This window comes from Marmota marmota, unplaced genomic scaffold (genome assembly GCF_001458135.2).
Source record: "Marmota marmota marmota unplaced genomic scaffold, marMar, whole genome shotgun sequence".
Lineage (NCBI taxonomy): Eukaryota > Metazoa > Chordata > Mammalia > Rodentia > Sciuridae > Marmota > Marmota marmota.
The window spans coordinates 20,022,670-20,050,584 of NW_025999982.1; the positions used below are offsets into that span (position 1 = coordinate 20,022,670).

A 27,915-nucleotide genomic window follows, 5' to 3' on the forward strand; every position below is an offset into this window, starting at 1 on the left:
TTCAACCAAGGATAATTTAGTGCAAATAATACATGTAGACCAATAGAATTTTAAGTCTGATGAGTAATCAACCAATGTGTGTCTTCTTTCTCTATTCTACTTGTTAACAAGTATCCTTAAAACTGAGGGACTGCTACTGTAAAGCTGTGTGTGAGGTTTTATATTTCCATATTTAGCCTTGGCCATCTGAGCTAGGCATCCATCTTTCTGTAACAGTAGAGGGAACTGAGGGTTCAGAAAGAGCTGTCATCACACAGAGGTAAGGAGCACAGCCTCTGTCCTGATGGACATGCTAACTACTACCAAACATATGTGGACCCAATTCTAGCAGGACAGGAGTGCTCTGTGCCCTGGGATATGTACTTCCACCACCCTTAAAAAGACAGCTTTGCACTGAGGATTTGGTTTCCCATCCTTCCTTGGAAGGACATGGTGTGACTTTTGGCCTTGGTCTTAAAATACCTTTAGTCCAGTACTCTTAGAGCAGTGTGCCAGAGCTCTGCATGGACGGCATAAGGAGCAGGCAGGGGAGGTCTACACAGTCTTCCTTCCTCCGGGACTGAGCCCTAGACCTCGATTCAGGAGAGAGCAGGGAGTCAGTCCTCCAGGTTGTTGGAAGCAGTTGCTGGGGCTTTGCTACAAATTGGGCACCCCATTTGATGGGAACATTTTCAAGGGAAGACACACAATTTGCTGAAAAGTGCTAGCTTGGTTAAAGCATCATTGTTCTATTCATCCATCAAGGGAAATCTATATCTGTGTTTGTTGTTTGAACAAAGTATGCCGGGAGTATGTTAACATAGTAGCTTAAGAATATTTTTATTTATTGGTCAACATAACCCATCCTTGGGGTGCCCCACGTTTTCAGAGTTTAAATGCCATCTTCTTGGTTAGGAGGAATTTCCTGGCCCTGACATAAGACTTCTGGTCAGTTTATAACTGAGACAGAATTGAGTCCTAATTCTTGTTACCTAATTCACCTCCATGCTCCTCCCTTTCTCTGCGGGTTGAGGGGAGCAGGGAGAGGCAATGGGGGCAGCAAAGCAATCTACAGTAGGCACAGCTCCGAATGAGTCTTTAATGGTATAATTACTATTTCCTCTTGGAAAGGCTGAGCAAGATTCTACACATTTCATCCATGAGAATGCTCAACTCCACCCTCTTCCCACTCTTTTAACTTAAAAAACAAGCAGCTTCACCCACACATCCAATAACTCAGTGAATCAAACTGTCTCAGCCTTCTACACATTGGTTGATGCTGGTTTCTGTACTCAAAACACATCCTCCCAGATGACCTCCAGGATCCATCTATTGAAATCCGGTGGTCTTCTAGGCACAGAACCACTGTATGACCCAGCTATATCACTCCTTGGTATTTATCCTGAAGAATTAAAGTCATCTTATTACAGTGATACATGCATACCCATGTTTATAGCAGCACAACTCACAATAGCCAAACTATGGATGAATGGATAAAGAAATTGTGGTATAGATACACAATGGAGTTCAATTTGGCCATAAAAAAATGAAATTATGGCATTTGCAGGAAAATGGAACTAGAGACCATGTTAAGTGAAATAAGTCAAACTCAGAAGGCTAAGGGTCATGGCTTCTCTCATATGCAGAAGCTAGAGAGGAAAAAGCAAAACAAAGTGGGGGTGGATCTCCTAAAAATCAAAGGGAGATCAGAAGAGAAAAGGGACCAAGAGTGGGAGGCAAGTGGGGGTAAAGAGGGAGTGCTACAGAGTGATATTGGTTAAATTATATAATGTGTATATGTATGAATATGTAATAACCAACAAATCACATCAATATGTACAACTACAATGCATCAATTCAAAAAAGGTGGAAGAAAAAGAAGAAAATCAGTGGTCTCTGAAAGCTCAGATTAAAGCCAGCTCCTTCAGAGTTCTTCTTGATGACCCTTGCTAGAAAGTTTCCCCCCCTCCCTGGTCTCTCAGTCATTGGGTTTATGGGAATCTCCCATAATCTCTTCTTATGGGAATCTTTACAAATTTACATATACCATGCTAGATGTGGCTCCAAGAGCTTCATATATGCTATAACCTATGTAATCCTCAAAATGACGCTACTGTGTAGGGAATAAACATTATTTGTTTGGCAGATGAAAAAAACTGAGGTAAAGTTCAAACAATTTGCCTAAAGTTCCTGTAGGAAGGATTTAAAGCCAGACAATGTAGTCCCCAAGTTGTGTTTCTTAAATTAAGCTACGTTGTCTTTCCATATGAAGAACGAACTGCTAAACAGGGGAAACAAGAATCCTCCCCTTTTTGGGCACAGGAGAGTGAACTCATTTCCATTGATTAGTAACATGGAGATGCAAATGAACATACCATCTTGGTGTGATAAGGTCAAGAGGATAGAAATTGTAACTATAAGGGCAGCTCATGCAATCATAAGGCTGCCTTTCCAAATAAACAGTTTATTACCGGACCAACAATCAGAATCACCTTTGGTGTCCCACTCCCAGCTTGGGTGAGATTAGTTCAGCAGGGTTTTTAGTGAGGATGGAGGGAACTATATTGTGACCTGACTTTTTCCAATCCAGTCTTTTCAGGAAAGATGTGCTATTTTGATTTCTGTTGCTTTGATTTGTATCTATTTTTTTTTTTCCAATTTGTTCTGGACTTGGAAGGACAGGATATAATTATTACAATTAACTTCCCAACTCTTGCATTTGATAATATCCCAAATACTAAATTCAGTTTCAAGTGACATTTTGAGGTTATATTTACAAACTCAAAGATACTCAAAAAGCCAGAATTAAACCTGAATTGGGATTGTATGGTATGGAGAGAACAGAAGGAAGATGGATATTTATGCCATCCCTCCCATCATAGATACGTGGATAGACTAAAGTCAATGGACTGGGGTGGGCTGGAAGGGGAAGGATCTGGGACCTCAAATGACCTTTGATAAAGTAAGTTATAGAGCTTTCAGTCTAAGAAAAAACTTTATTGCTTCAGATTAGAGGTCAGCAGGCTAGAAAGTCTTCTGTTTTGCAAATAGTTTTATTAGAACACAACCATGGCCATTCATATACATGCCTATGACCTATGGCTGCTCCTGCCTTCCATGGTTGAAGAGCTGCAACAGAGACCTGACAGATCATTTGGTCTGTGAAGCGTAAAGTTTTTTTCTATCTGGTTCTTTACGGAAAAGAATTTTTGGACCTGTGGTCTAGACTTAGGAAAGTGACTCAAACAGCCTGCAGGTGAAGGGAGAGCAAGGGATCAAAGGAAATAAGGACAAAGAAGTGTGCTTGGAGCTGGGATCTCTAGTGGGAACCAAAGATGACAGAAAACAAACTAAGGTGGAAACACCTCTTATGCCTTACCATGCAAGGTCCTTTCCCTTGTGAAGTGAGCAATGACATAACCTTCGATACTGAATTACATCCACTTAGTAAATTCCGAGAGGGTGAAGAAAGTGGTTTTTTTTTTTTCTTCTTCTCATCTTTCAAAATTAGTAGCACATAAACAACGTAAAACACAAGCACCGGTAATCAAAAATGTTTTAATGATTAATGTTTAGACATTATTTAACAGTGTGGGTATATCCAGATGAGCTAAGCACACTTTGACAAGCACACTATTGAATGTTATAGTTTCTGTATTGAAATATGTAAAGACATTTGCAAACTAGTACCTAGGAATGAAGACATACATTTACAAATATACACATTCTAGATTTGATAAGGTAAATGTAAACAGATGCTGTGACTCCTTCCAAACAGAAAACCCACAAGATTAATAAGAGAACCAAACGGATCCCTTCAGTATGAATGTGCAAAATTAAAGCATGGTAAACTGATATTTACATAAATATCAAACCCACAATTAGTTTATACATTGTCAATGACCTTCTAAGATGTGTCATGAGTGGTTCAATGAATTTTTTTTTTTTTTCCAAATGGAGAAAGTACTCAGAGGCTAAACTCCAACACTTTTAAATGACACATAAAAGTCCTTATCTGTTTGACCACTGCCTCAATTTGAAGTGTAAGACATGATTTTAGATAAGCAGTCTATTGTTTTTAAACAAGTGGTTCTAAACAAATCTTTAAATTCTAAGTAGAAAAAAAAAATCACAGATGCTATTAGATTTACATTAAACAGGTTATCTCTCCATCCAATTTCCCAGTTCTCTTATGCTGTAGCTATCTGTTTAATTTTACCTTAATTTTTTTAAGGTTCCTCTCCTTTGTTAATTTTGGTAAACCAGGCACATTTAAAAGGAAGTCTGTCAAAACAGATAGCAGTACAGAAACCAATCCAAATTTGGACCCTAGCAACCAGTTCATCTATGGGACTCTGTCAAATGGTAAATATTCAATCATCTCTTAAAAAATACCAACCTCTCTCTCACTGGGTAAAGCAAAATGGACCTTTGTTTCTTATATAAAAACACTTAGCACTTCAGAAATTAAAAATGGCCTACTTACCCTACACTCTTCCTAAAATCTTGAGGACAAAGAATATATATTTAAGTTTCATCATGACTTCTTTAGAGCTCCCCACCCCCAATTTTTAATTTTTTTACATTATTATTAGTGGCACTCAAAATAAAAAAATAAGATCTGTTAAAAAGTTAAACTGACTGTTCCACTAGATTTGAGCCTGCTTGATTGAAAGCCAATATTATAAAACTGAAGGTGCCGTTTCTGATTTCACATCTAGCCAGTCACTTAAAATGACGCGTTACACGCTCGTTTCATAAAGCATGGTCTTTGATTTTTCTAAACAGAGCTATTACAAATGAATACAAACTTGAAACATATCCTAATTTAAACTAATAAGCTTTGGGCCCTGCTTTTTAAATTTTAAGGCATGTGTGTTTCTCTACTGTAACAACACTGTACAAATTTACATTTACAATCACATGCATGATCTACAGTTTAAAAAAAAAGTTTGGATTACAGTGTGTTTTAAATTGTGAATCACAATTCAGCACCTATCATGTTATAACTAATAAGGCAACAGCAGTGTCGAGTACTACGGTAACACTCCCTTTTCCATAGTCTAGCGCAGGGGTCGACAAGAGCCCGGAAATGTGAGAAATCTTATGCCTACTTGTATAATCTGTATACGTATTCTAGGGGTTTTGAACTGATGAAGGAGGTCCTACACAAATCACACTATTGTAGGCCGGACTAGTTACAGCAGCTGTTAACGAGCGTCGGGCACAAATCATTGTGCTTACAATCGCATGGCATGTCTGGAGGTGTTTGACTCTGCCACTTCAATCCTTCCGTTGCTTCCTTGGCTTCACGTTGTTTTCCAGGGAAGAAAAGCTGTTGGTGTGTCCATTCACAGCAGCCACAGACCCATTCTGGTGGTCCTTTTGGTAGCCTCTCCTCCGAGAGGCTCCTTTCTTGTTGTAAGTCTAAAATGCAAAAGGACAATGACAGCCACGTGACCATGGGGAGGTTTTCTTTACTAGGAATTGCATCCCTGACACTAGGCCTAGTTTCCTTTAGTAAGAGATAACTCTTGAGGTCAAGTAACCCTGTGCCAGCTTTTTGCTCTGGTTTAATCACTCTTCCATTGTTCTGAGGCTTAGGCTGAGTTTAAGTTCCCTGAATCACAGGCTACAGTAGAAATACTGTTCAAACCATCAAAGAAAATTCTACCCTTCACTCTGTCTTTTTAGTATCTGATTCTGAATGGCAGACGATATGGCTTATGTGGCCAAATTAGTTTCTTTTGCTAGGAAGTAGCTCTCCAAAAACCCATGTCCCTTTCTTAAAATTTTCTCACTACCTCAGCAATTATTTCTGCCCTTTGTACAAAGTGCTATGTTTCTGAAAGCAATGAGGCAAAGGCCCTAACCTTTAACCATCTATGTATCTGGTATGTTCCACAGTGTAGTCATAAACTACCAAGCCCAGCAGAGTAAAAATGTAACAAGTTATGCATGGGTCAGAGAAGAGAAGTGGCTGAGCCCCCAGTGGCTGCTCACACTACAGGATTTTCCTGACTCAGGACCCATGCATGGCCTCTACCCCTTGGCTCCAGACCTCCTGTGTCCTCCTTCCCCAAGTCAGTGTGCAGTACAACTACCATACACAGACTACAAAGTCAAGAACACACATAATCCAAGGGTGATAGGCTAAAGAAGATTCAATGGTGTCCGCCAAGTGGTCAGTCTCCCTAGGAGGTAATCTGTCCAAAATGGATCCTTCTGTGAGCAAAAACCTAATCATGTGCTTGGAAATTAATTAAACCCTCAAACTTGAGCATATCTACATATCCACTTGTAAACAAATCCACGTATCGGTGGATATGTAAGCAGACAGACAAAAGGAGCAGCTTTCTATCTATATCTGAGAACTGTGATGAAAATTTATTCTAAAGATTCATTTAGTCATGACATTCTAGGTAGCAGCCTAAGACTTGTGATTGAAATATCATCTCTCCTCCTATCTCTGCTGGAGATCAGAGACAAGCAGTTCAGCATTTGTTAACAGTTCTGTGCTTTCCATTTGGATTGCAAGACCCCCTTTCCCAGAATCTAGAACAGATTTCAGTTACTCTCCAACCCAACAAAGGCTCCATTAGAGCACGAATGGAGCACTTCTGGCACCCAGAAGTGGTTCCACATGACCTTGTTAAAAGATGGGATGAAGGCTTTTGTTGGAAAGATCCCAAATGTCAAGTTCCAGTGAACAGTGTGATTTACCTCAATGTAAAAGTTTGTGAAGAGAGCAATCAGGGAAATCATGTATGCAATCTGGAAATATAGCCAACCAAGAGGGAACGCACATGGCCAGATGACCCCACAGCTGGTCTGAATGATTGTCAGCACAAACTGAACCTGGAGGAAGAAAAAGGACATAGATGAGCAGTCATAGCACAGAAGAGGTCCCATGCCAGATGCACTGGGTACCCAGCATCCCCAGGTTTCTGAATCAACATTTGCTAACATTTCTGTATGTACGACAGGTACTTCACGAACACAATGCACATACTACATTTGTCCTAAATGCTGTGTGTGAGCTTTCTACGTTCTCCCTCTCCCCTCCAAGCTCCTTGAAACATTTTCTTCAAAATTCAAGGATGCAGTGTCAAAAAACCCCCCAAAAAACAAAAACAACTTTTTTACCTTTTTTTTCCCCTTAAAGACAGGAGGGAAGAATATGGGGTGGGGTGGGGGGGGGTGTTTAAAGGGAACTGGTGATGTTACTGCATTATAAACAATCCAACTGGACATTCTTTCTCTTCTTTACCCATGTACCCTTTGGTTTGGTGAAGACTGATGAGCAGATTTAAATTCTTGGCAAGTAATGCTAAGTCTACAGATGACTGCTAACGAGCAAACCCTGAAAGCACATGGTACTGCTTGAAGACACAGTATAAAAGGGTTAAAAAGGTGTATGGGCTACTGAAGTACACCTACAGGAAAAACAACAGAGGATAAGGATCTGCCCACTAGATTTCTGGAAGTTTCCAATGCTTCAATAGAGAGAATATATAATTGTTCCCCCTCCTTCTCTCTTTTTTTTTGGTACTGGGGATTGAACCCAGGGGTGCTCTACCACTGTGCTACATCCCAAGTCCTTTTTATTTTTTGAGACAGTCTTGCTAACTTGCCCAGGCTGGCCTCAAACTTGTGATCCTCCTGCATTAGCCTCCTGAATCACTGGGATTACAGGTGTTTGACACTATACCCAGTATACTCTTTTTTTAAGGCTAGTGCTCTAGGTTGAGGAGTAGTTGGGAGTGGCGTTTAACATAAATCTAAACAGATTCATGAGCACAATCTTCTACTTTAAAGTACAGAGCCTAAAGGGCAACCAACATCTTCAGTTTGTTCTTTCAAGTTCTGCTTCTGCCATAGCCATAATTGTGCATCACCAATCAATCTCCGCATCTCTTCTCCTCAGGTGTAACAAGGAGGCTAACGAACAATTATCCCTCTTCCAGGTGGTGAGAAAAAATTAAGAACTGTATAGCGGCTGGCAGAGGTGTTAATGAAATGTCAAACACTGGAGTAGCTCAGAAGGTTTTCTCAAGATTGTTATATTGAAAAACCACAAATGACAGGGAGGGATCTGAATCAGCTTGGTTGGTTTGGAAAAATGTGTGAATAAGGTACGACAAGGCCTGAGGGTGTGATGTCTATACCCCTTGGTCAGCCAGCTTTGGCCCACTGCCTCCATGTCCTCATCTACAAAATGGGAACAAAAAATATAGTCAGGCTACTTGAACAATCCATGTAAAATCATTAATTTAGTTAGCACGAGTGACTGACAGTATTTAACATTTGTGGGAGTAGTTGCAGTATTAATAAATAGTTCAAATAATTCACAAGGGGAGAGAACTGGGGTTTATAATACACTGACAACTGGGGAAGGCTTAAGAAAGTTTGGTGAAAAATAACTATCGAGTGCACAGAGTTCTGGCCTGTTCTGGCAGGATAAGTCTTGGGAAGGGACTGTTGTCGGAAGCTGAGCAGGAGCCATTCTCACCAACAGGTGCTCTGCTACTTGGGGGCTGAGAGGTCAGCTGGCAAATATCCTCACTGTCTAACAAGCTATAGGCACCCCAGATGCACAATACTCCACAGCTCCATCTGAAACTCCTGAGAACACAGTTTCCACTGTGGATTTTGGACTGTAATTAGAAAACCCAAGTAATACACACATGTGCATACATGTGTGTTTGTGTATACAAACCAAGAGTGAAGAACTGAATGTGAGGTTGAGAAATTGGATTAAGCCTGCCTTCCCTCATCCTACAATTCAGTTAGCTGCATGTCCATGGCAGTTTCTCCACTGATTAAAAATAAGAACATTCCCTGATCTGCCTGTTTCACTGGATTAAATGAAAAGGGTGGGGAAGAAATATCTGAGATGCTAGTAAACCATAAGGATGGGAAGAGGTCTGTGTCTAGCAGGGAGCAAGTCCTGGGGGAAATGGGCCGAGTCACTCACCAGCTGTCCCTGAGTGATGTACTTCTTCCACCAGAGGTATGGGCGCATGGAAGGTACAGATGACAAGCCATAGTACGAGTACATGAGGACGTGGATGAAGCTATTAAGTGTGGCACCGAAATAAGCTGCAGGTACAGGGGGGATTTGGGAGGAGGATGTATTAGCATTTTATGAATAACAGGTGAAAAAAAAATCCAACATACATTCTGAGCCAGAAAGAGAGCTGCTTTTGAGCAGAAGCAGCAGCAAGCACTGCATGGATGTGTAAGGAGAGTGCAATCCCCAGTAGGGCAGGCAGCCATCAAGATGCCTTAAGCCCCAGCAGGGGTCAGCTGGAGTCTCAAGGTAGCCATCTGACACAGAAGCCGTCATTCCATGTGCCATGCTCTGGCACCTGCAGGCTTGGCTGCCAGACACCCCAAACTCCCAGAGGCAGCTGCTTTTTTTTCCATGCCAAACTGCCTCAGATGTGTTATTCTGAAGGTCGGGGGCAGACAGCTGATGGGTGACATGCTCAAAACAAGCTATTTCCACACATTTGCTGAGGTCTGGAGAGGCCTTTGAAGTCACCTTCTAATTATTCCCCAGTACTGCAATGCTGAAGTCATGGTTTTTATTAATAACAGAGTCCAGTGTCAGTTCCTTAGGGATGAAAGATCCATCTCATCACATGACCTCCAATTTCCAGTAGGACCACGGGTTTTCAGACTATCTGTCCTCCTTGACAGTGAACAATGAAACAACGGCACCAGCACTTCCTTGTGCAGCTGGAGATGGACAAAGTAGGTGCTAGGGAATGAGCTTCTACTGGCTATGACAGGAATTGGCCTGTGACCTTGGACGAGTCAAGTCCACTCTCTTGGTTCAGTTTCTTACTGACCAGGTGGGATTTAAAATTTGAAAATTAAAAGTCCTTTTTTTCTATGCTGGGAATTGAACCCAGGGACACTCTACCAACTGAGCTACATCCCTAGCCCTTTTAATTTTTATGGAGATAGGATCTTGCTAACTTGCCTAGGCTGGGCTTGAATCTATGATCTTCCTGCCTCAGCCTCTAAAGTAGCTGGGATTATTGGCATATGCCATCAAGCCCCACTAATGTGATGTCCTCTAAATGTAAATAAGGGCTGTCTCTATTAGAATGTTGGTCAGTCATGAAGTCTGAGTGGGGAAACACTAGGGAAGCAGGGAGCTAAACCAACCCTTCCAAGGTCTCGATTGCCTCCCAAGCCCAAAGGAGCTGTATTTGCAATGTCCATTCTGGTTCTAAAACTTTAATGCTCTATGGAGCTTGGTGGACTGAGCTAATCAAGGGAAGTGCAATCCTAGAGAGGAAGAAAATCCATGAACAGATCTAAAGTTCCTCAAATTCTTCAGTGTTAGAATGATAAAAATTGTGATCCAGACATCTGTTAAAACTCTCAAGTTGAACTTGAAGGCAACAATTTAATTTCTGGAAATTGAGACCTTAGCATACTTCTATCATATTTGACATAAGTCAGAAAACATGCTTCTGATGACCGGAAGACCACACTTTATTAGAACATGTGGAGACCTGATGTACGGCCAGCCTGCTTCCTGGCATGCACTCGGTGCTCTGACTCCATTTTCCTGGTGTGGCTGTCAGGCAAAACACTTTCTACACTGTAGAGAACCAATATTTTGAGAGAACCAGGAACAGCTGCCTCTGATGAATGCTGTCTCCATCCCTTAATTGGTCCTAGGGTGGTATCCCCCTCATCTCACTCCATCAGCACAGGATGTTCACTAAGCTAGAAAAAGGTTGTGTGCGCATAGGCCATATAAACTGTCATTAAAATCTACTTGGACACAAAATTCAAAAGCTTGACCTAGGGATCTACAGAAACAGCATCTTCTCTGAAAAAATCTTAGTTTCAATTCAGACTCTGTTCACACCTGTTCCCAAAGCCTCCCCCCTCTCTAATACTTACAGTGGCCACATGGTACCCAGTTCATCACAAACCACCAGATGTTGAACATGGTGGCGTGGTGGTAGACGTGCAGTACTGTGATCTGGTGGTTGTTCTTGCGCAGGATGAAGAAAAATGTGTCCATGAATTCTATGAGTTTAGAGAAGTAATACCACCAAAGGACGCGGATGATCTGAGAGAAAGGGGTCAAAGGAGTAAAGGTTTATCTTTGATGCTGCTCTGGAATATTGCCTCTGACATGTTTCACTGACATCCCAGAATCCAATACCAACCCAGAGATGCCCAAGTGCTCCACTAGCTTCTAACACCTCTCAGGTGTCACCCTGGTAGCTCTGGTCACTGTGAATGCCTTGAACCAAAGGACATAGTGGTGGGTGGGAGGATGGGGGGACGACGGGGAATTGAAATGACAACAGGGAAAGTCTTCAAAGGGCCCCTGACCCTCTTCAACACTCTAATAAGAATAAGAAGTGCAAGACTTAAAACTCTGAAGATGATTTACTGCCTCTGGACATAGTCTGCAGAGCTGTTAGTAGAGAAAAAACTGCTAAAAAGATGAGTTTGATTTCAGGGGCTGACACGGGCAGGTGACATAAGATATGGTAAAGGAACCAGAACTTGCAACGTCTGGTCACTGACCAATTAACATGTCCAATAGATATTCAAAGGAAATGCCTGCTCATACTAAGCTTCAACTGTTAGCCTTTTATTTGAAAAACAAAATCTCAGAGTAGAAGGAGAATTCTATCTTTAAAACCATTAATGGAGAAGGTACTTCTAAGAGGGATTTTAATTTTATTATCCTTATGATCCCACTTATGTAAATAAAAAACCTGATAAATGTCTGTGATTTTTCCCTGTCAACTGATAACAGGAGTTATTTTTATAGAGATGGTGGTTTTAGTTTTCACTTTATACCTTGCATGTTCAAATTTTCATACCATGTATACACATTGCTTTTCTGACTCTTTTAAAAATATCAACAAGGATTATCTGAGAGGGGAGGTTATGGTCAATTCTGGCTTTTGTATAAACCAAACAACACTTATCTAATCAATATTATTTATGAGATACAGTACCTTCATGTCTGATTCTCCCGCACTGCGTGTGCCCTGACAAAAGAAGTTGTAGCTGCCTTGCCACACTCCTGTCACCAACTAAAAAAGAGGGGGGAAAAATCACCCACAGTATCAGAACCATGTAAAGCACTATGCGATTAAATTTCTTTGATTTCATAATCTGTGAAGATTTACTTTGGGCTGTGCTGAGGCAACTGCTCTAAGAATAAGCAACCATGGGGAAGTCTGAAGGAAGAGAAAACATGAAATACTTGAACCTTCATTTCACAAAGTGTGGGCACTTTGGCAGATTAAGTGGGAACCTGGGAGTCATTTCCAGGCTGCTGCCTGCAGAGAACCTCCTTTATCTGGTTGTCTCTCTAAAGAATCCTCAGTTCATCACCAGCTTGGACCTAGCCCACCATCCCACGCCAGCTGCTTCCAATGACTTTCCCTGCACCAAGGCAGAGCATCGAAATTACAAATCAGACAAGAATCACAGGGTCAGGGTGAGGCATTTCTGACCTAGTAGTTTGGCATGGGATCCAAGAATCTGTAATTTTACCAAGTTCCCAAGTGGTACTGAGGATGATTTTTGGGGAACACAATTTGAAATTCACTGGTACAGGTCTTGGGAAAACTCAGTTCAATTTCATTTTCCTCATCATTTCCTGTTGCTGTGTCATCCTCTGGACCTATGAATTAGACTTCTGCAGACTGCACCTGTATCTCATAATTCACCTGTAGCAGTTAGCAGTGTGGTGTCAAAGCAAGGACCCCAGAACTAGGGTGCAATCTCTGTGTTACCATCCTGCAATTATCCCTACCTCACCAAAGGAGCTGTTTCCTCCTGGACACAAGAGAAGAAATGACCTTAACAGCTGACACAGAAAGTTTAACTTGACCATTTCATGCTGTCCATCCACCAAGTTCCAGGCTAATACCATGAGATGCTACAGTTTGTCTATGTAAATTGTAGCTCACTGCTCCTTTTGAGCTTTCTCCTGAAGCCCAGAGCAACCTTGAGTTTTCCTGGTGACCAGCTGCTGCCAGCAGGGGAGAAATCTGAGATGACCTGCCTTGAGCCAGATCCCGTTCAGTACCCAGTACAGGAAGGCCACAGGTTTTCAAAGTTGCCCCCACAACCAGCAACATCAGCATCACACAGGAACTTGTAAGAAATGCAAACTTCTCGGCAGTCATCAAGAACACAGACAATAATAAAGTGCTGAAGAGGATGAGGAGAAAAAAGAACACTTCTACACTGCTGGTGGGATTGTAAATCAGTTTAACCACTCTAGAAATCAATATGGGGGTTCCTCAAAAGACTAGCAGTAGAACCACTATATGACTCGGCTATCCCACTGCTCGGAATTTATCCTAAAGAATTAAAGTCACTGCACTACAGTGATACGTGCATACAATATTTGCAGCAGCACAATTCACAACAGTCAAACTACAGAACCAGCCTAGGTGTCCATCAACAGATAAATGGTTAAAGATAACGGAATATATATATGCAATGAAATTTTATTCAGCCATAAAGAAACATAAAATTGTCATTTTCATGAAAAATGGATGGAACTCAAGATCATTATGTCAAGCAAAATAAGCCAAACTCTAGCTTCCACATATAAAATATACAAAACTTAAGAATTGCATGTTTTCTCTTATATGTAGATGCTACACAGGAAAGGAAAAGAAAGATGGGGGTGGGAATCTCATGAAAATCAAAGGGAGATCAGTAAAGGAAAGGGATAATGGGGGTGAGGAGAAGTGCTAGGGAGTGATATTGTCCAAATTATATTGTTATGTGTGCATACATGAATATGTAATAATGTAATAATGAATCCCATCATTATGTATAACTATAATGTACCAATTTTAAAAATGTGGAGGAAAAAAAAAGAAGTGTAAATTCTTGAACCCATCACCATACCTTCAGAATCTAAAACTCTGGGGTAAACCACCAAGGCTAGGCCTCAGAGTCCTGGATCACAGACCCCTTTGAGAACCTCATGCTGTGGTTTTCAAAGTATAGTCCCACACCCCCAGTCCCCCCGCCAGGAACTTGTCAGAAGCAGTCTCAGGCCCCACTCTAGATCTTGCAAACCCAAAACTTCTGGGTATAAAGCCCCCTGCCCTTTATTGTGGTGCTAGGATTGGAACTCAGGGCCTTGTCCATGCTAAGCAAGCACTCTACCATGGAGCTACATTCCCAGCCCTTTTAATTTTACTTACTTTTGAGACAGAGTCTTGCTAAATTTCCCATGTTGTCCTTGAACCTGAGCTCCTCCTGTCTTAGTCTCCTGAATAGCTGGGATTACAGATGTGTGCCACCATGACTGGTCCAGTGGCATGCTTTAATAGGTGATTTTGACGAAGTTTTTAGTTTTTTTTTTTGGCAGGGAACGTGGTGGTACTGGGGATTAAATTCAGGGGCACTTGACCACTGAGCCACATCCCCAGCCCTATTTTGTACTTTATTTAGAGACAGGGTTCTCAATGAGTTGCTTAGTGCCTCTCTGTTGCTGAGCCTGGCTTTGAATTCAGAATCCTCCTGCCTCAGCCTCCCAAGCCACTGGGATTACAGGTGTGCACTACCACACCCCCAGTGCAGTTAAGATTTGAAAACCATTAGCTTAAAGCTGTGGTTCCCATTCTAGCTGCACAGCAGGACTACCTGGGGAGCTTTAAAAAAATGACCAGTGCCTGGCCTCACCCCAACCCATGAAACCAGGATCCTACAGTCTTCAAGGTAATTCCAGCATGTAACCAGGGCTGGGAACCAAAGGTTTCAAATTATTGAACTTAAAGTAGGAAATGGTTTGCCTACCAAGAGTGTTTTGGGAAAAAGAGTACAGAACCCAGACACTCCAGCTACACCCCCACTGCCCTTGAGCACAGGAGTTTAGCCTGGTGAAAAACGCAGATTCCCTCCAAGTACAGCAGGTTCAGACAAGGGTCTGAACACATACTGCTGTAATTCCATCCAGTCTGACCTCAAAAATAAATGCCAGGCATGGGTGTAGCCACTGAACTCACACTGAACACTTGGCTTAGTATCTGATTTTTCTTCTAACATCCTTTGTGCTGTTTTCCTTCTGCTTCATCATCTTCTACACACAAAAAAGCATTAAGAGTTAACACAGTTACTGTGGCTAAAGAACAGCACTGGGATTCTGTGCTACTGGACTCACGTAGGGAAGCATCATTTTATAATGACAAGCTCTGTGGATTAGGAGGAGGCTTGAGTGGGAGACCAGCACCTGAGGCAAAATGGCCAATTCCCACAGGCCCTTGTCATTTTCACTGTCAGAGATGAGGGTGGACTAAATTATCTCTAATGGTTCTCAATTCTATTCTTCAATTCTCCATTAGGACTTTAAAAACAGACTGTACAATATTCTATGTTCTCTCTGAAAGATCAGTACCTACACACTTTTTTGGTCTTATACCTCCCAAAGTCATCACCAGTTAAGTAGGTCACATGCAGACTTTTCAGAAGTTCTGAGATTCAAGATACAAATGAGTGGATAGGAGGAGGGTGTGGAGTCCTGAGGAGACCTGAATGGAGAGAGGAAGTACTGCCCAGGCACTCTTTTCTTTTCTGCCTTTATTCTACTCCTCATGAGGGAACTGATGAGCCACTTCTGTGGGTTGAGGGCACAGAAAGGGCAAACACACTTTCTATTGAAATATTCACTTAATAACGCAGTGAAGTTTTCATGAAGATAATTTTGTACAATTAAAAATTTACTAACATGATTGTCTTCGTTAGATTTAACTTTTGAACTTCTATCATCTTAAAAATATTATATCCTGGGACCTACTGTTATCTTTCTTTCAACTACTATTTTGGTTTGTAGTGTCCTGAGATGTTGTAAGTTGATTTTTCTTTTGTCAACTTGTAACTGGATGGGTAGTGTGTGCACATGAATGTACAGGTACATATGACTGCATTCATGGATGCCATGTTCAGTCCAGCAGGGTGGGGAAAACCAAGGCACTCTCCGGAGAATAAGAGAACAAATCTTCCCTTTTAATTCTGTAGGTGCCTTAATCTTCAGTATGGGTGCTGATTAAGGGGCTCTTGTTAACTCAGCAGATGGGACTCTCCTGACATCTGCTTCCTTTCTTTTGTCTTCCAGAAGGAATATAGGTGTTACTGCCTTGCTTCTTTAAGCTAATTAAGCTAAATTTCCATTTGCCCTTCTCCACTGCCCCTGATAAATGGGGTGTGGGGGGGGAGTCCCTAGATAAAACACTGCAAAGGTGAAGAAACTCAAGCCCACACTGGGTGGTGAATTCCTTGGCTATTGAAGCATGAACTAGCTGCACACCCAGGAGGCTACTCATTCTGTGGTCTTTCTCTTGGCCAGGGCTGAGCATTCCTCCTCTACCTGTACAGCCCCTGTGGAGGCCTGAAGCTTCACTGTAATGCTCTTTCCACTGCTATTGCCACTTACACTTCTCCTGGGGCTACAGTGCCTCTCAAACCATTAATTCCATGTTTAAAACCCTGCAGAGATTCATCATTGCCTTCAGAATGAAACCCCAAATCCTAGGCACAGTGTTCAGGTATTCATGTTATTCTATAATTAACCCTAAGCTTACCTTTCACTACTTCCTACCTATAGTCAAACCAGACCTCTTTCTATTTTCCAAACACCCTGTACTTAACTACTAATAGAAGGGGAAAATTGTAGGTTGGGCATTAGGCCATTATATCCTAGCTTCTGCATGCTGAGCCAGGAACCTTGGGACCAAGGTATTCTAATCTCTTTAAGCTTCAAGTTCCTTACTCTTCAAATGGAATATATGCTTTTACCTCAAAAGGATGTGATTAGAAGTCAGTGAGAAAAAATATGTCATGTTTATCTTACCCACATGGTATATAGGATAAGTATAACAAATGCTGGCAATAACCATTATTTCCCTTCAACTAGAATGTTCTCTATACCCAAGTACCCTCAATCTCCAGCTCTCAAAATCCTCTTTCAAAGTTCAAACTTCTATTTTCTTCATGATTTCTCCCTTGAGGACTGCACACTGGAGTTTATTTCCCTTCCTCTAGATTCACCCTGCTACGACTTGTAGTTATTTGATCACATGCTCCTTTCAGCCTTTGTGCTCTGCTTTAAGCTCTTCTGTAAGCTTTCTGGAGGGTGGTGACTGTGACTCCCACATCAATAGGTTCAGTACAGAAAGTAAACAGGAGGTGCTAAACAAATATTTGCAAAACTAATGACAAAAGTTTAAGACACTGCATTGCTTTTACCAAAATCCATGCCTAATGTTTCATTTGCAGAAAAAAAGCTTTACTTCATTTTTACTTTGCAAATGGAGAAATTAAAATGCCAGAAAGTACTTCAATAAGGCTTGAATATGATAATGGACATCTGAATTCTGTTTATAAAAGGAAAACAATTCCATATCAACATTCATTCTGGGGATATTGAAATTTTCAAATATCCTTGATTTCAGAAGAGAAGGAATTTAACCCACACTGACCAAGGACCTGTGTTACAAGTGTGTTCATCTAAGACTATCAAACCTCCATGAAATGGGGGCAGTATAGAGGCTCCCTCCATCCTTGTGAGAGGACATAATGTGCCCATGGGTAGTGGATCCCAGAAGCTCTCAAAGCATAGGACTGATCTTCCCTCCAGACCACTAGGAACACACCAGTGGAGATGGGGCTTCAATCAAAGTCATATTAGCCACTATTTCCTTTTAGGGCTCAGGCCTGGCTTCTCGCCAACAAGTTTCCTTGGATAATGCCGGAAAATTCATCATGCTGCACCTAAGAGATACTGCAGGGGCAGAGGGACCCAGAGATGGACAAGCGAGACACTGAAAGTAAGAGCAGTTGGCTACCTTGGGCTTCTATATATAAGCTCAAAAGAGGGCAGGACCATGCTAGTGTGAAAAAGCAGGCCATACCAAATCACCTGCCACATTCCCAACTCTCCATACCACCAGCTACTCCAGGAACAACCCAGGAAGCATTATTTACATGGCTTTTTCCAAGTAACCAAGATATAAGCAGTACCACTGTAAAACCTTATGTGCTTTCTCCTTCCCTGGAGTAATGCAAACTTTAATTAGGCAAGGAGCATGTGAAGGGCTATAATTAAAACACAGAAGCTTTTTTTCCTCCTTAGGAGACAAATTCAATAACCAAAGGTGGTTTAGTACATCTTTTCAACAAATGAAGAAAATTTAGGCAAGTATCACAGCTGAGCCTGGATGTTAAAAGTTGTGGACTCAATCATTTTTAGTGGGGAGAACTGACTTTTCCCAGTTAACATCACATTTAACCACAAATGAAGTATAACCTTTAGCAGGGCACTTTCTGGAATGCTACCAAAGCACCTCAGGAAATAAAGTCATTTGAAACACTTAAAGACTAAGTAGAAAAATATCACCCTGGTGGCCCTTATCAGACCTTCACCCTAACATTCCAACATCTCAGAGAAATAAGATCACTCCTTTCCAAAGGGGATGGCTCTTTTAGTGATAAGAGCTAGCTAGATGATCTGGAGACTGTCCTCTAAACAGAATGGAATGACAGGTAATAAAAACACTCTCCATACTTGAATTCAACTGCATCACAGGGCCTGAGGCACTTTGCTAAGCAACACCATTAAGAGCAAGCAGAGCTGACATTTTTCATAGCTTTGATCATTTTTGTGAGTTCCCAAGTATATAATTTTTAGATCTGGTACAAGCACATGTTTTAAATGAGAAAACGGAGATGAAGAAGTGATATGGGTAGCCTGAGGCCACACAGCTTCTTGGTGGTTGGCACCTTGGGACTAGGACACAGGAATTCTGACCCAGTCCAAGTGCAACTCAGACAGAAGTTCCAAGCTCCTCTGACCTTCCTTGTCTGTTTCTGAATTCTTAGTAAGGGCACGACGGGGATACATTATCCCTGCATAATTCTGGAGAAAAGTAGACCTTTAGCTATATCTTCATCCTGAGCAGACTTTTGGTTTAAAATTAACTACCAGGGGCTGGGGATATAGCTTAGTGGTGGAGCACTTGCCTAGCATGCAGGAGGCCCTAGGTTTGATACCCAGTACTAGGAAAAACATTTTAACTATAAGCTATTACAAAATTAAAAGCACCTATATCCTCTAGTGGTTTAGCTGACCAATTTTGGCAGTGCCATTATAGAACACAGTCAAGCCAAAGAACATGGCTTTGAATTTCAAATCTCTCATGTCCCAAGTCCATTAAGATAAATTAGCATCTAAGCTCTCCATAAGTGCTTCTTCCTTCTCTTTATGTTCAGGAAAACCCTTGCGTTCCAGATGAATGGCATCCTCTTGGTTAAGTCAGACAGGTTCTGTACATTTGAGAAGTCTTTAGAACAATGCACAAAGAAATAATTTGTCCTCAGGCCAACCTGAAACAGATATATCTAGCATCTTCAAGTCCCAGGCCCTGCCCTTTTATGCTGTAGGTCTTTTTTTCTTACTGTCCAGACTTCCTGGAACTTTCCCCCCAGTAGAAAGTGAAATGAACATTAAGGGAATAAGTCTAGTAACTGGCATAAGGTAGCCACTATGTAAGTCTTTGATATGATTCTAGCAAAAGGGCCCATAACTAGGTCTGAAGTGGTGCTGCTCCAACTATAAGGAAGCCCTCATCAAAGAATTCCTTGTTTAATTTAAAGAAAGGTCTCTAGCCCACTTACTGAGTCTTGCTTTGCAGAGTTAAGTCTGTTTTAGTAGAAGATCTGAAGTGTGATGTGCACCTTTTTCACACCAGCTGCAAAGCCAAGTAACCAAAGGTCCAGAGTCAGTTTGGAGGAGTGTGGCCTGGCTTTGGGCCAACCCCAAAGCTTCCTCTCTAGGGAAGGCATTCTTTCTCTCTCCCTGGATGTGAATGAGGGGGAAGGGAGTGTGGGCTGTATCTTCTTCCTTCTCCCCACTAGGAGGCATTCTCTCAGGGCAGTGTCAGATAAACAGAAGGCCAAGTAAACTGCCCTCTCATCCCTGAAAGTTTCTTTCTGAGCAAGGGATTTCAGTTGTAAGGGAACTAAAAGTGACAAGTATTTTAGGCTAAGTAAGGGATGTCTCAACTTCTCTTTACCTCTGTTAAATGGGCAAAAGGAGAAGAGCAAGTATTTTTTTTTCCAAAGTATTTTGGTAAACAAAACAATTATTTTATAAAATTCAATAATAAATTGCCAGGTTATTCAAATGTTTTTCCAAATCCTATTTTCCTAAAATAACACAGTATTTTAGGAAAGCCTGAAGCAAAAGAAAAACGAGTTTAAAAATAATGCTTCTAAAGCAACTGCTCTGCGGTTCCATTAGAGGACCTTCCAGGCTGAGCCCAGAGAGGTGCCTGCCAGGTGCCTGGGGAGTTGCTTTAACAGCCCCATAATTACAGAGGTTAGAAAGCACATGCATAACGTCCAACCCATCAAATCAAATGCTCAACTTCTTTCATCTTTCCCATAAAGAAGCATCAGAAATCTTCAAAGGATGATTCAAAGAAAAAGCAATACTGACTTCTGGTTTTGACAACATGGTGAAGTGAGCAAAAGCAGAACCAACTCCACAATAAACAACATGCTACATAAGACACAATCAGACTCCAACACCGAGGACCCCTACCTAACAAAAGGGCTTTTCGGCTTCAAAAAATCTTTCTGCAGGAAGGAGGAGGTCAGTGTACATTCAAGTCCTTTCAAAACCTTTCTTGTTTGGGGGAAAACATATTTATCTAAGATGATCCCAGTAATACTAGTTTGAGAAGCTTAACCAGGACATTCAACAGACCTTTGTTTTCGTTTTAAATGTGCAAAGAAATTTAACAGACTTAATCATTATTTCAAAGGTATGAAATCACAGAGGTAACAAAGTTTTTAAAGTATACTTTAAAAAGCAATATTAGAGGGCTGGGGATGTGGCTCAGTGGTACAGTGCTCGCCTCGCTGGCATGAGACACTGGTTCAATCCTCAGCACGACATAAAAATAGAATAAAGATATTGTATCCACCTAAAAAATAAATATTAAAAAGAGCAATATTAGAGTAATCATTAAGTTTGGGTAGATATTTATCTTGAAATTAAAAAAAAACAATGTTTCTGTGTTTTAGAATGAAAAAAGAACAAATAGTGAACTTTCAGAAGTAGAAGATATAATATTATGGTCACTTAAACCAAAACACAACAGATGGATAAAATAGACACAATTAGAAAAATGTTTAAAAAAAAAAAAGCACCTGGAAAGAAAAACATAACAAAAGATAAACTACAAATGAATAAAAAGGGGAATGTAAAATAGTCAATTAGAAAAATGTTAAAAAAAAAAGCACCTGGAAAGAAAAACATAACAAAAGATAAACTACAAATGAATAAAAAGGGGAATGTAACAGACTTCTCTGGAAACTTCAATGTGCTGGGAAAAAAAATACTTATCTAGAATTCTATGTTTTGATAAAATATTAAGTGTAAAGGCAAATACAATGGTGCTCAAACAGAAGCTAAGCATTCATTCCTCACAAAAGAAAGGACTTCAGAATAAAAAGACTGAACCTTAAAGGAGAGAAGGGTGACAGGTCAACAGTGAGTGAAAACAACCAGGTAAGCATCTATGGCAATGGTAGTGACTGTTTAGGACCTCACAAAAAGGTGGACCTGAACACCTGATAAGGAGACAGGGAAAATGGGTGGATCAGAGCTAAAATCTCTTAAGGTCCTTGTACTCTTCAGGAGAACAGAAATATTGATTCACCTTAGGTTTTATGAAATCAAGGATGCATGTTAAAATTGCATGGGTTACCATTCAAATAACAGACCTGGAATGAATAACTTTCCAATCACTAGAACATAAAACTTCAACAGGAAACAGGAAAGGAGGAAAAAAGGACAAAGAAAACATTCACTCAAAAAAAAAAAATGTTAAAAGAACCTACTCCAAAATAACAATTACATTAAATGAAAATGGATTGAATTTCCCCATTAAAAGACAAGACACTGTTATATTCAGTCATTAAACTTCTAGGTATATCCCTTTCCAAAAAAAAAAAGGTCACATTTGTACAAGGATACAGGTCTAAGTTCATTAAATGCAGAACTGTTAGTTGCAAAAACCTACATAAATAGTATGCCTTTCCATCCAAAGAAACATGGATGAAACAGCATAATAAATTCTAGCACTAAAATAAACAGAATGAATAGATTTGAGTCCATAAGACAACATGAATTCATCTCAAAATGTAATGTTGACTGAAAAAAGCTATTTAAAAGCATATACAGTATACTACTCATGAAACTTAAAAAACACCTCAGAACATATTATATGTTGCCATGTATACATACATATGTAGCAAAAATATAAAAAAATCATATCCAGAAAGAAACATGAAATTTGAAAAAAGCTGTTAACTGTAAAAATACTACACTTTAGATGCATTTTTATAAAGATCTCTTATTTATTTAATTCATTCCTTCTTTCCTTCCTCCCTCCCTTCCTTCCTCAGTGCTGGGGATTAAACCCAGGTCTCATGTGTGATGAGCACATATACCACTCAGCTACATCCATAGCCCCATCTTTTCTTTTTTAAATAAAAGCAAAACCAAAATCAAGCCAATAAAATATCAACATTAAGAGCTGACAAAACAGATTAAGGTATCATTTACATGGCTTTTAAATTTTTTTAAACAGCTCAAAAATCACAATTTATAATAAAAATTGCAAAGTGGAAGAAAGAATAAGTTTAGATTTATGTCAAACCAGATCCATCTATCCAGCTATTCATCTTTTGTTTCAAAATTTTGTGCCTGCACATGTGTACTCACACACACACACACACACACACACACACACACAATTTTTTTGCAGTGCTAGGTATTGAACCCAGGGCCTCACACATGCTAGGCAAGTGTTCAACCATTGAGTTACATCCCAGCCCCTTTAAAAATTATATTTTAAATGTTCTGAATATCTGAAAGATAATTCTCTCAGACTATTTTATAACATACAGTTCTAAACGCAAAGGAAAAACATATATAAATACTCAAAAACTATTTTTTTTGTAACCTATGATTTACCTTTGGTTACTTAACATGAAGATATGGCTCTGGCCTTTGCCTTTTTCCTAATCTAATTCAGGGTGTGGTAGAGCACTCATTCATATTCATAATGGAAAGGAAAAGATGTGGAAAAAATTTTTCCATTATAGGGTCTCATAAGGCAGTGATCTGTGAGTCTAGGTGAGGGGAGGGACAGGATGTCATAAGGTACATCATAAAAACACTTCAATTGGAAGGAGAGTCATATTCCTCTGGAAAAAGAGGGAGGTCAAAGAGGCTTACAAAAAGAGGGGGGAAAAATTGCCACTCTGGAGTTGAGTCCTCTCCCTCCATGTTCTGAACTTTAGTGGCATAGGGGTTCTGGAATGAAATCCCCAAAATTGATGTGGAGACTGCCAGACAGGAAGTCTCAGGTCTGAGAAGAGGGTACAGAAGTTTCTAAGGTATAGAGGCAGAGGAGAATGAAAAAGCCAAGTGTTGGGGTTTGAGAAGAGCTGACAAAACAGATTAAGAAAACCCAGGGAGCCTCCCTCCTGAGAGGAGCAGCAGTCCTCCCAGCACAGCGTCCCTGGGCTGATCAAAGCCACACAGGCGGCACAGCACTGACCCCGCCTCCCTGGAAGTTGCTGATGAGTCCAAGGATCAGCTCATGAGGCACAGGCTGATCAACAGAGATGTTCTCTTTCGAAATCAAGCAATTAGATCCTCTCTGACTAGGGCTAAGAGGTCAGAAGCACAGTGGGAGAAGAGCAGACACATCAAAAGGTTCCATGTCAGGGCACAGCAGCTGCCTGAGAGGGAAAAGCAGGTGTAAAACCCTAACAAAGGATTAGAAGTAGCTTTGATAGATAGCTTGCTGAGTTGTGTGCACGTGCTAGCCAGTATTGGTAAGGGGTGTGTGTGTGTGTCTGTGTGTGCAGGTCAGCCTGGTAGATATTATAGAATAAGGAAAAGCCAGAATTCAGCACCACAGATGCAGGGGTTCTTACCTTGCATCTTGGGGATAAGAGGGAAAACATACAGATAATTTGAAAAAACACCTGGACTTCTATTCACGTGAAATGTGCCTAATCTCAGGGGCAGAAGGTACATGAGATTGTTACATCTGCTGTAAGAGCACAGATTTACTCTTATAAGGCTGAGTAATACAAACCAAGTTTCTCTTCTGTAACTTGGAATTTTATTTCTGAATCTCCACCGCTGACTGTGACATAAGGTAACACCTACTAAGTTAATAAGCAAATGTTTTTTAAAATGCTTGCCATAAAAGCCTACACTTACAAACTAAAGCATACTATTATTCAAATACACTTCATATCAGAGATTCGTGGACTTTTCCTGAAAATAAACAGTAAGAGTAAATGAGATAATTAAAATACTTTTTTTCTTTTGATTTGCATTAATGTATATGCCAATATGAACAAGTCCATATTAGTTCTACATTTTAAACTCACTTTCACAGTTTTAAAAGTGAGATTTAAGGCTGGAATTGTAGCTCAGTGGTACAGCACTTGCCTAGCAAGTGTGAGGCACTGGGTTTAATCCTCAGCACCACATTAAAAAAATAAACAAAATTAAGTTATAAAAAAAGTAAAATTTAGTTCCTTCCTTTCACCAAGTTTTAATGTTTTGGTGTTTCTCCTTTCCTTTTCCTTCCTCCTTTCTTTCAAGACTTCTTTCTGTCCCCTTTAAATGACTGCTCATTTTCCTTTTATTTAACCCAGATATTGTCAAGGCCGCTATGAATTTATGCCACAGAGTTAAACAAACAAAAATACCAATGAATACTTATTTACACTGAAAATATGAAGAGATGCAGGAAGACAAATAAAGACTGATAGTCATGATCCCACACACGGGTGGCTCTACCTCCTGGGACATTTCTCAAAAATGAGGGACCCAACTGGCTTCCTAATCTCTTCAGTTCATTCGGTTTTAAAACTCCATGACTTCCCTTCCACATCTTAGTAGTAATGTAGCAGAAATGCCAAGTGAAAACAGAAACATGTGGAGCTAAAATGAAATTCAAAATTTGACAAAGGCCGCACTACGATGGCATTACTGATGTGTTTATGTATGTATAAATACAAAGTCAGACAAAAATCAAAAGTAATTATCATCTAACTTGGAGAAGCAGGGTTTACTTTCAACCCAGGCATATTTGATCAGGATATGTTTTTATAAACTTGATTTTAATATAAGGAACTATTGCTTATCTATTACCCTTTTATGGACTCTAAATTATTTTAGAGTTAAAAGTGTGATTTTTTTTTTCTCTGTACACTTAAAAAAAATCTGTATATTCAGTACTTAGACACTGCTCAAAATCTTCTATGGTTCTTGCTAAGATGCCAGAGGAAAATCTGAATTTTCTATTAGAAAATTTTCAGAACACCCCAGTCTACTCAGCTGCATACAGCAGTAATTTATATACCAGGGAAGCATCTGTTTGAAAGAGGTTAAATTATGCAGTTACAGCTATATCACCAGGGCTTGAGAAATCTAAGGCAAACATGTAAGTTCTCTAAGATTTAATCGTCTTAAATATTTTTTCTCCAGAATATTGTATGCATAAGAATAAACTTTATAAAACTCTCTTAAAGAAGTAGCTATCATCAATTACAGGAGAGTAAACAGTTTGCTCTGAAGAACCTGAGGGCTTGCTGTGGTTTTGTCCCTTGAGCACTGAGAGCTGTGCCCAGCGCTGGGGCCAGGAGTCGCTCCTGTGCACTTCCCCTGCCTCCAATCCTGCCATCTCCATCCTGGAGGCTAATTAAACTGCCTTCATTCTAGAATAGGACAGAAAAAAGCAGAAAAGGGGTTGTAAGCATTTCTTGGGAGTGTCAAGCAAAAAAGCAATGCTAGTAGCCATCTACCATTCTAGTTGAAAAATCTATACCTTATGAAATACGTGGGAGAAGGAACCATGGATCTCACAGCTGTGGCACCTCTGATGATCAAATACAGTGTTTCCCACTAGCTCCTCCACCTGCACCCACCCTATCCTCCTCTTCAGTACTCCTTAGAGAATTAAAGCCATAATAAAAGCTTAAAGACTTTAAACTTTAAAGACTGGAGTGAATGTGTTTCTTCTATGTATGTATGGCTTTATTCTCCACCCAAGAGAACTTAGCAATAGGTTAGTGTTATAAGCTGAAAAGTGTGGAAGCCTCTTCTAAAAAAAGTGTTCACAAATTGTGCTTACCGCTGGAGGGTCAGTTATCTTCCCCACTTTAGCTTTACAGGATGAATTATTATCCCTTGAAAAATATGGAGAACTGAAGTATTGATGGGTAAGCTACAACATTTACCTTGTGGACCATCAGGTCTGATTTTCAACATTCCAGTCGTGTAAAAGAAATAACAGGGCCTGAACTCACAGACCATTCAAAACCTAAACGTGGATGTGATCATCCACTTTTCTGAGCGCTTAAAAACAAACAAACAAAAAAACCTGAGATTTGAGAAGCTATCAGGACACAACAGAGGCTGAACTGCAACAAAACTTATCAAACAAAAGTACCACCCACTTCCTTCCTCCTCCATCTCCACATAAACGAGCACTTAAGGGCTTAATAATAAAATGCACATAGATCTGATTTCACATTTTGTTCATTTTCCACTATTTTTTGCTTGCCTGAGAGTATTTTTGAAAATATTTATTTTACCTCTGAATATCACATGAAACATAAACAATGAAAGAAACAATAGCAAAGGCTTCCATTTTATGTATTTTAGAAGACATCTGGATAAACAACTCTGGCATTTTGAAAAATCAATTTTAAAGAATATTCAGAATGCATTAATAGACTTGCTGGCTGGTTCTCTCCCTATCACCTATTTAAGGATACAACTCAGAATAGCAATACAAGTGAAAGGAAGCCCGTATCAACCTTTGACCTACCTCACAGAACATGTAGAGAGACAGCAACGTGAGTCCAAGGTTATACACCACTAAGATTCCCCGGCAAGAGAATGGCTGTTTATTCTTCATGTATTTTGGTCCCAACCATACAATTAGTAAATAAATGACAGTGCAGACAAAGGTAGGTATGTAATTGTCCAGAAGAAACCATCCTTTTACTCTGGTATCTGAAAAACAAAAGAAAAATATTTAGTGGTTAATAAGGTAGATATAAACATAACTGCAACTTTCAAAACATTAAAAAAAAAAAAACTCTAACCACAATTCTATAAGTCACCCCAACCCATACACACATACACTACTTTTGTTTTCTGGGGCATGCTGGGAATTGACGTCAGGCCTTGTGCATGCTAGGCAAGTGCCTCCTACTTAGTTACATCCCCAACCCAAAGTCACCTAATATTAATAATGCCCCCAATCCTGACAAAGCAAAAAGGAAGCATGAATTTTCAATATATACAAGGTGAAGCTCCTTGTTATATGTTCTGAATAATAAGGTGCATGTTTTGTGGGTTTTTTTGCTAAGTCAAATAATTATAAAAATATGCTTTGCAAAAAAATCTAAAAGAAAACTCGGAGAATACCATATTTCCCATTGACTGGATTAGCTATATTTGTAGAATTACACATGGAATCAAAAAATCCAAGAAATGGCAGTCTGAACTCCAGTTCTTCGTGTCAGCAAGAATGCCCCATTATGTGCAGACCCAGAAAACAAGCCATTTAGCTAGAGTAGTGACACTGCCCCTGATTAGAAAGGCAGCACCTGCCATTAACACAGTGGTCAAAGGAGTGGACAAAGATGAAAAACACAGGAAACATGCTGGTGATGCAGCCATGATCAGATGAGGGCTATTTAAGATATTTAAGGAGCTATTTGAGGAGGAGCTTGAGAGAGAAGACCTACACTGATTCAAGGGAGCTACTGAAATAGGAGAGACCTCTCCCTCTTCTACCCTGATTC

The 27,915-nt window shown here is 40.2% G+C and overlaps 1 protein-coding gene and 1 long non-coding RNA gene across 6 annotated transcripts in view; one reads left to right on the forward strand and one right to left on the reverse strand.

Moving 5' to 3' along the window:
• Positions 1 to 3,518: 3,518 nt before the first annotated feature.
• Positions 3,519 to 27,915, reverse strand: part of Elovl5 (ELOVL fatty acid elongase 5) — an 85,347-nt gene continuing 60,950 nt past the window's right edge. For all 5 annotated transcript variants that reach the window (XM_015487866.2, XM_015487865.2, XM_048805485.1 and 2 more), the window contains exons 3-8: positions 26,931 to 27,118; positions 11,988 to 12,065; positions 10,909 to 11,080; positions 8,957 to 9,081; positions 6,703 to 6,837; positions 3,519 to 5,406 (exon numbers count right to left, since the gene is read on the reverse strand). In XM_015487866.2, the coding sequence (XP_015343352.1) occupies positions 5,263 to 5,406; positions 6,703 to 6,837; positions 8,957 to 9,081; positions 10,909 to 11,080; positions 11,988 to 12,065; positions 26,931 to 27,118 (842 nt within the window). In that variant the 3' untranslated portion in view covers positions 3,519 to 5,262. The remainder of the gene's footprint in view (positions 5,407 to 6,702; positions 6,838 to 8,956; positions 9,082 to 10,908; positions 11,081 to 11,987; positions 12,066 to 26,930; positions 27,119 to 27,915) is intronic.
• Positions 8,771 to 27,643, forward strand: LOC125617492. The gene is made up of 3 exons (XR_007348524.1): positions 8,771 to 8,904; positions 19,152 to 19,157; positions 27,609 to 27,643. It is a non-coding gene; the product is annotated as an uncharacterized LOC125617492 (long non-coding RNA).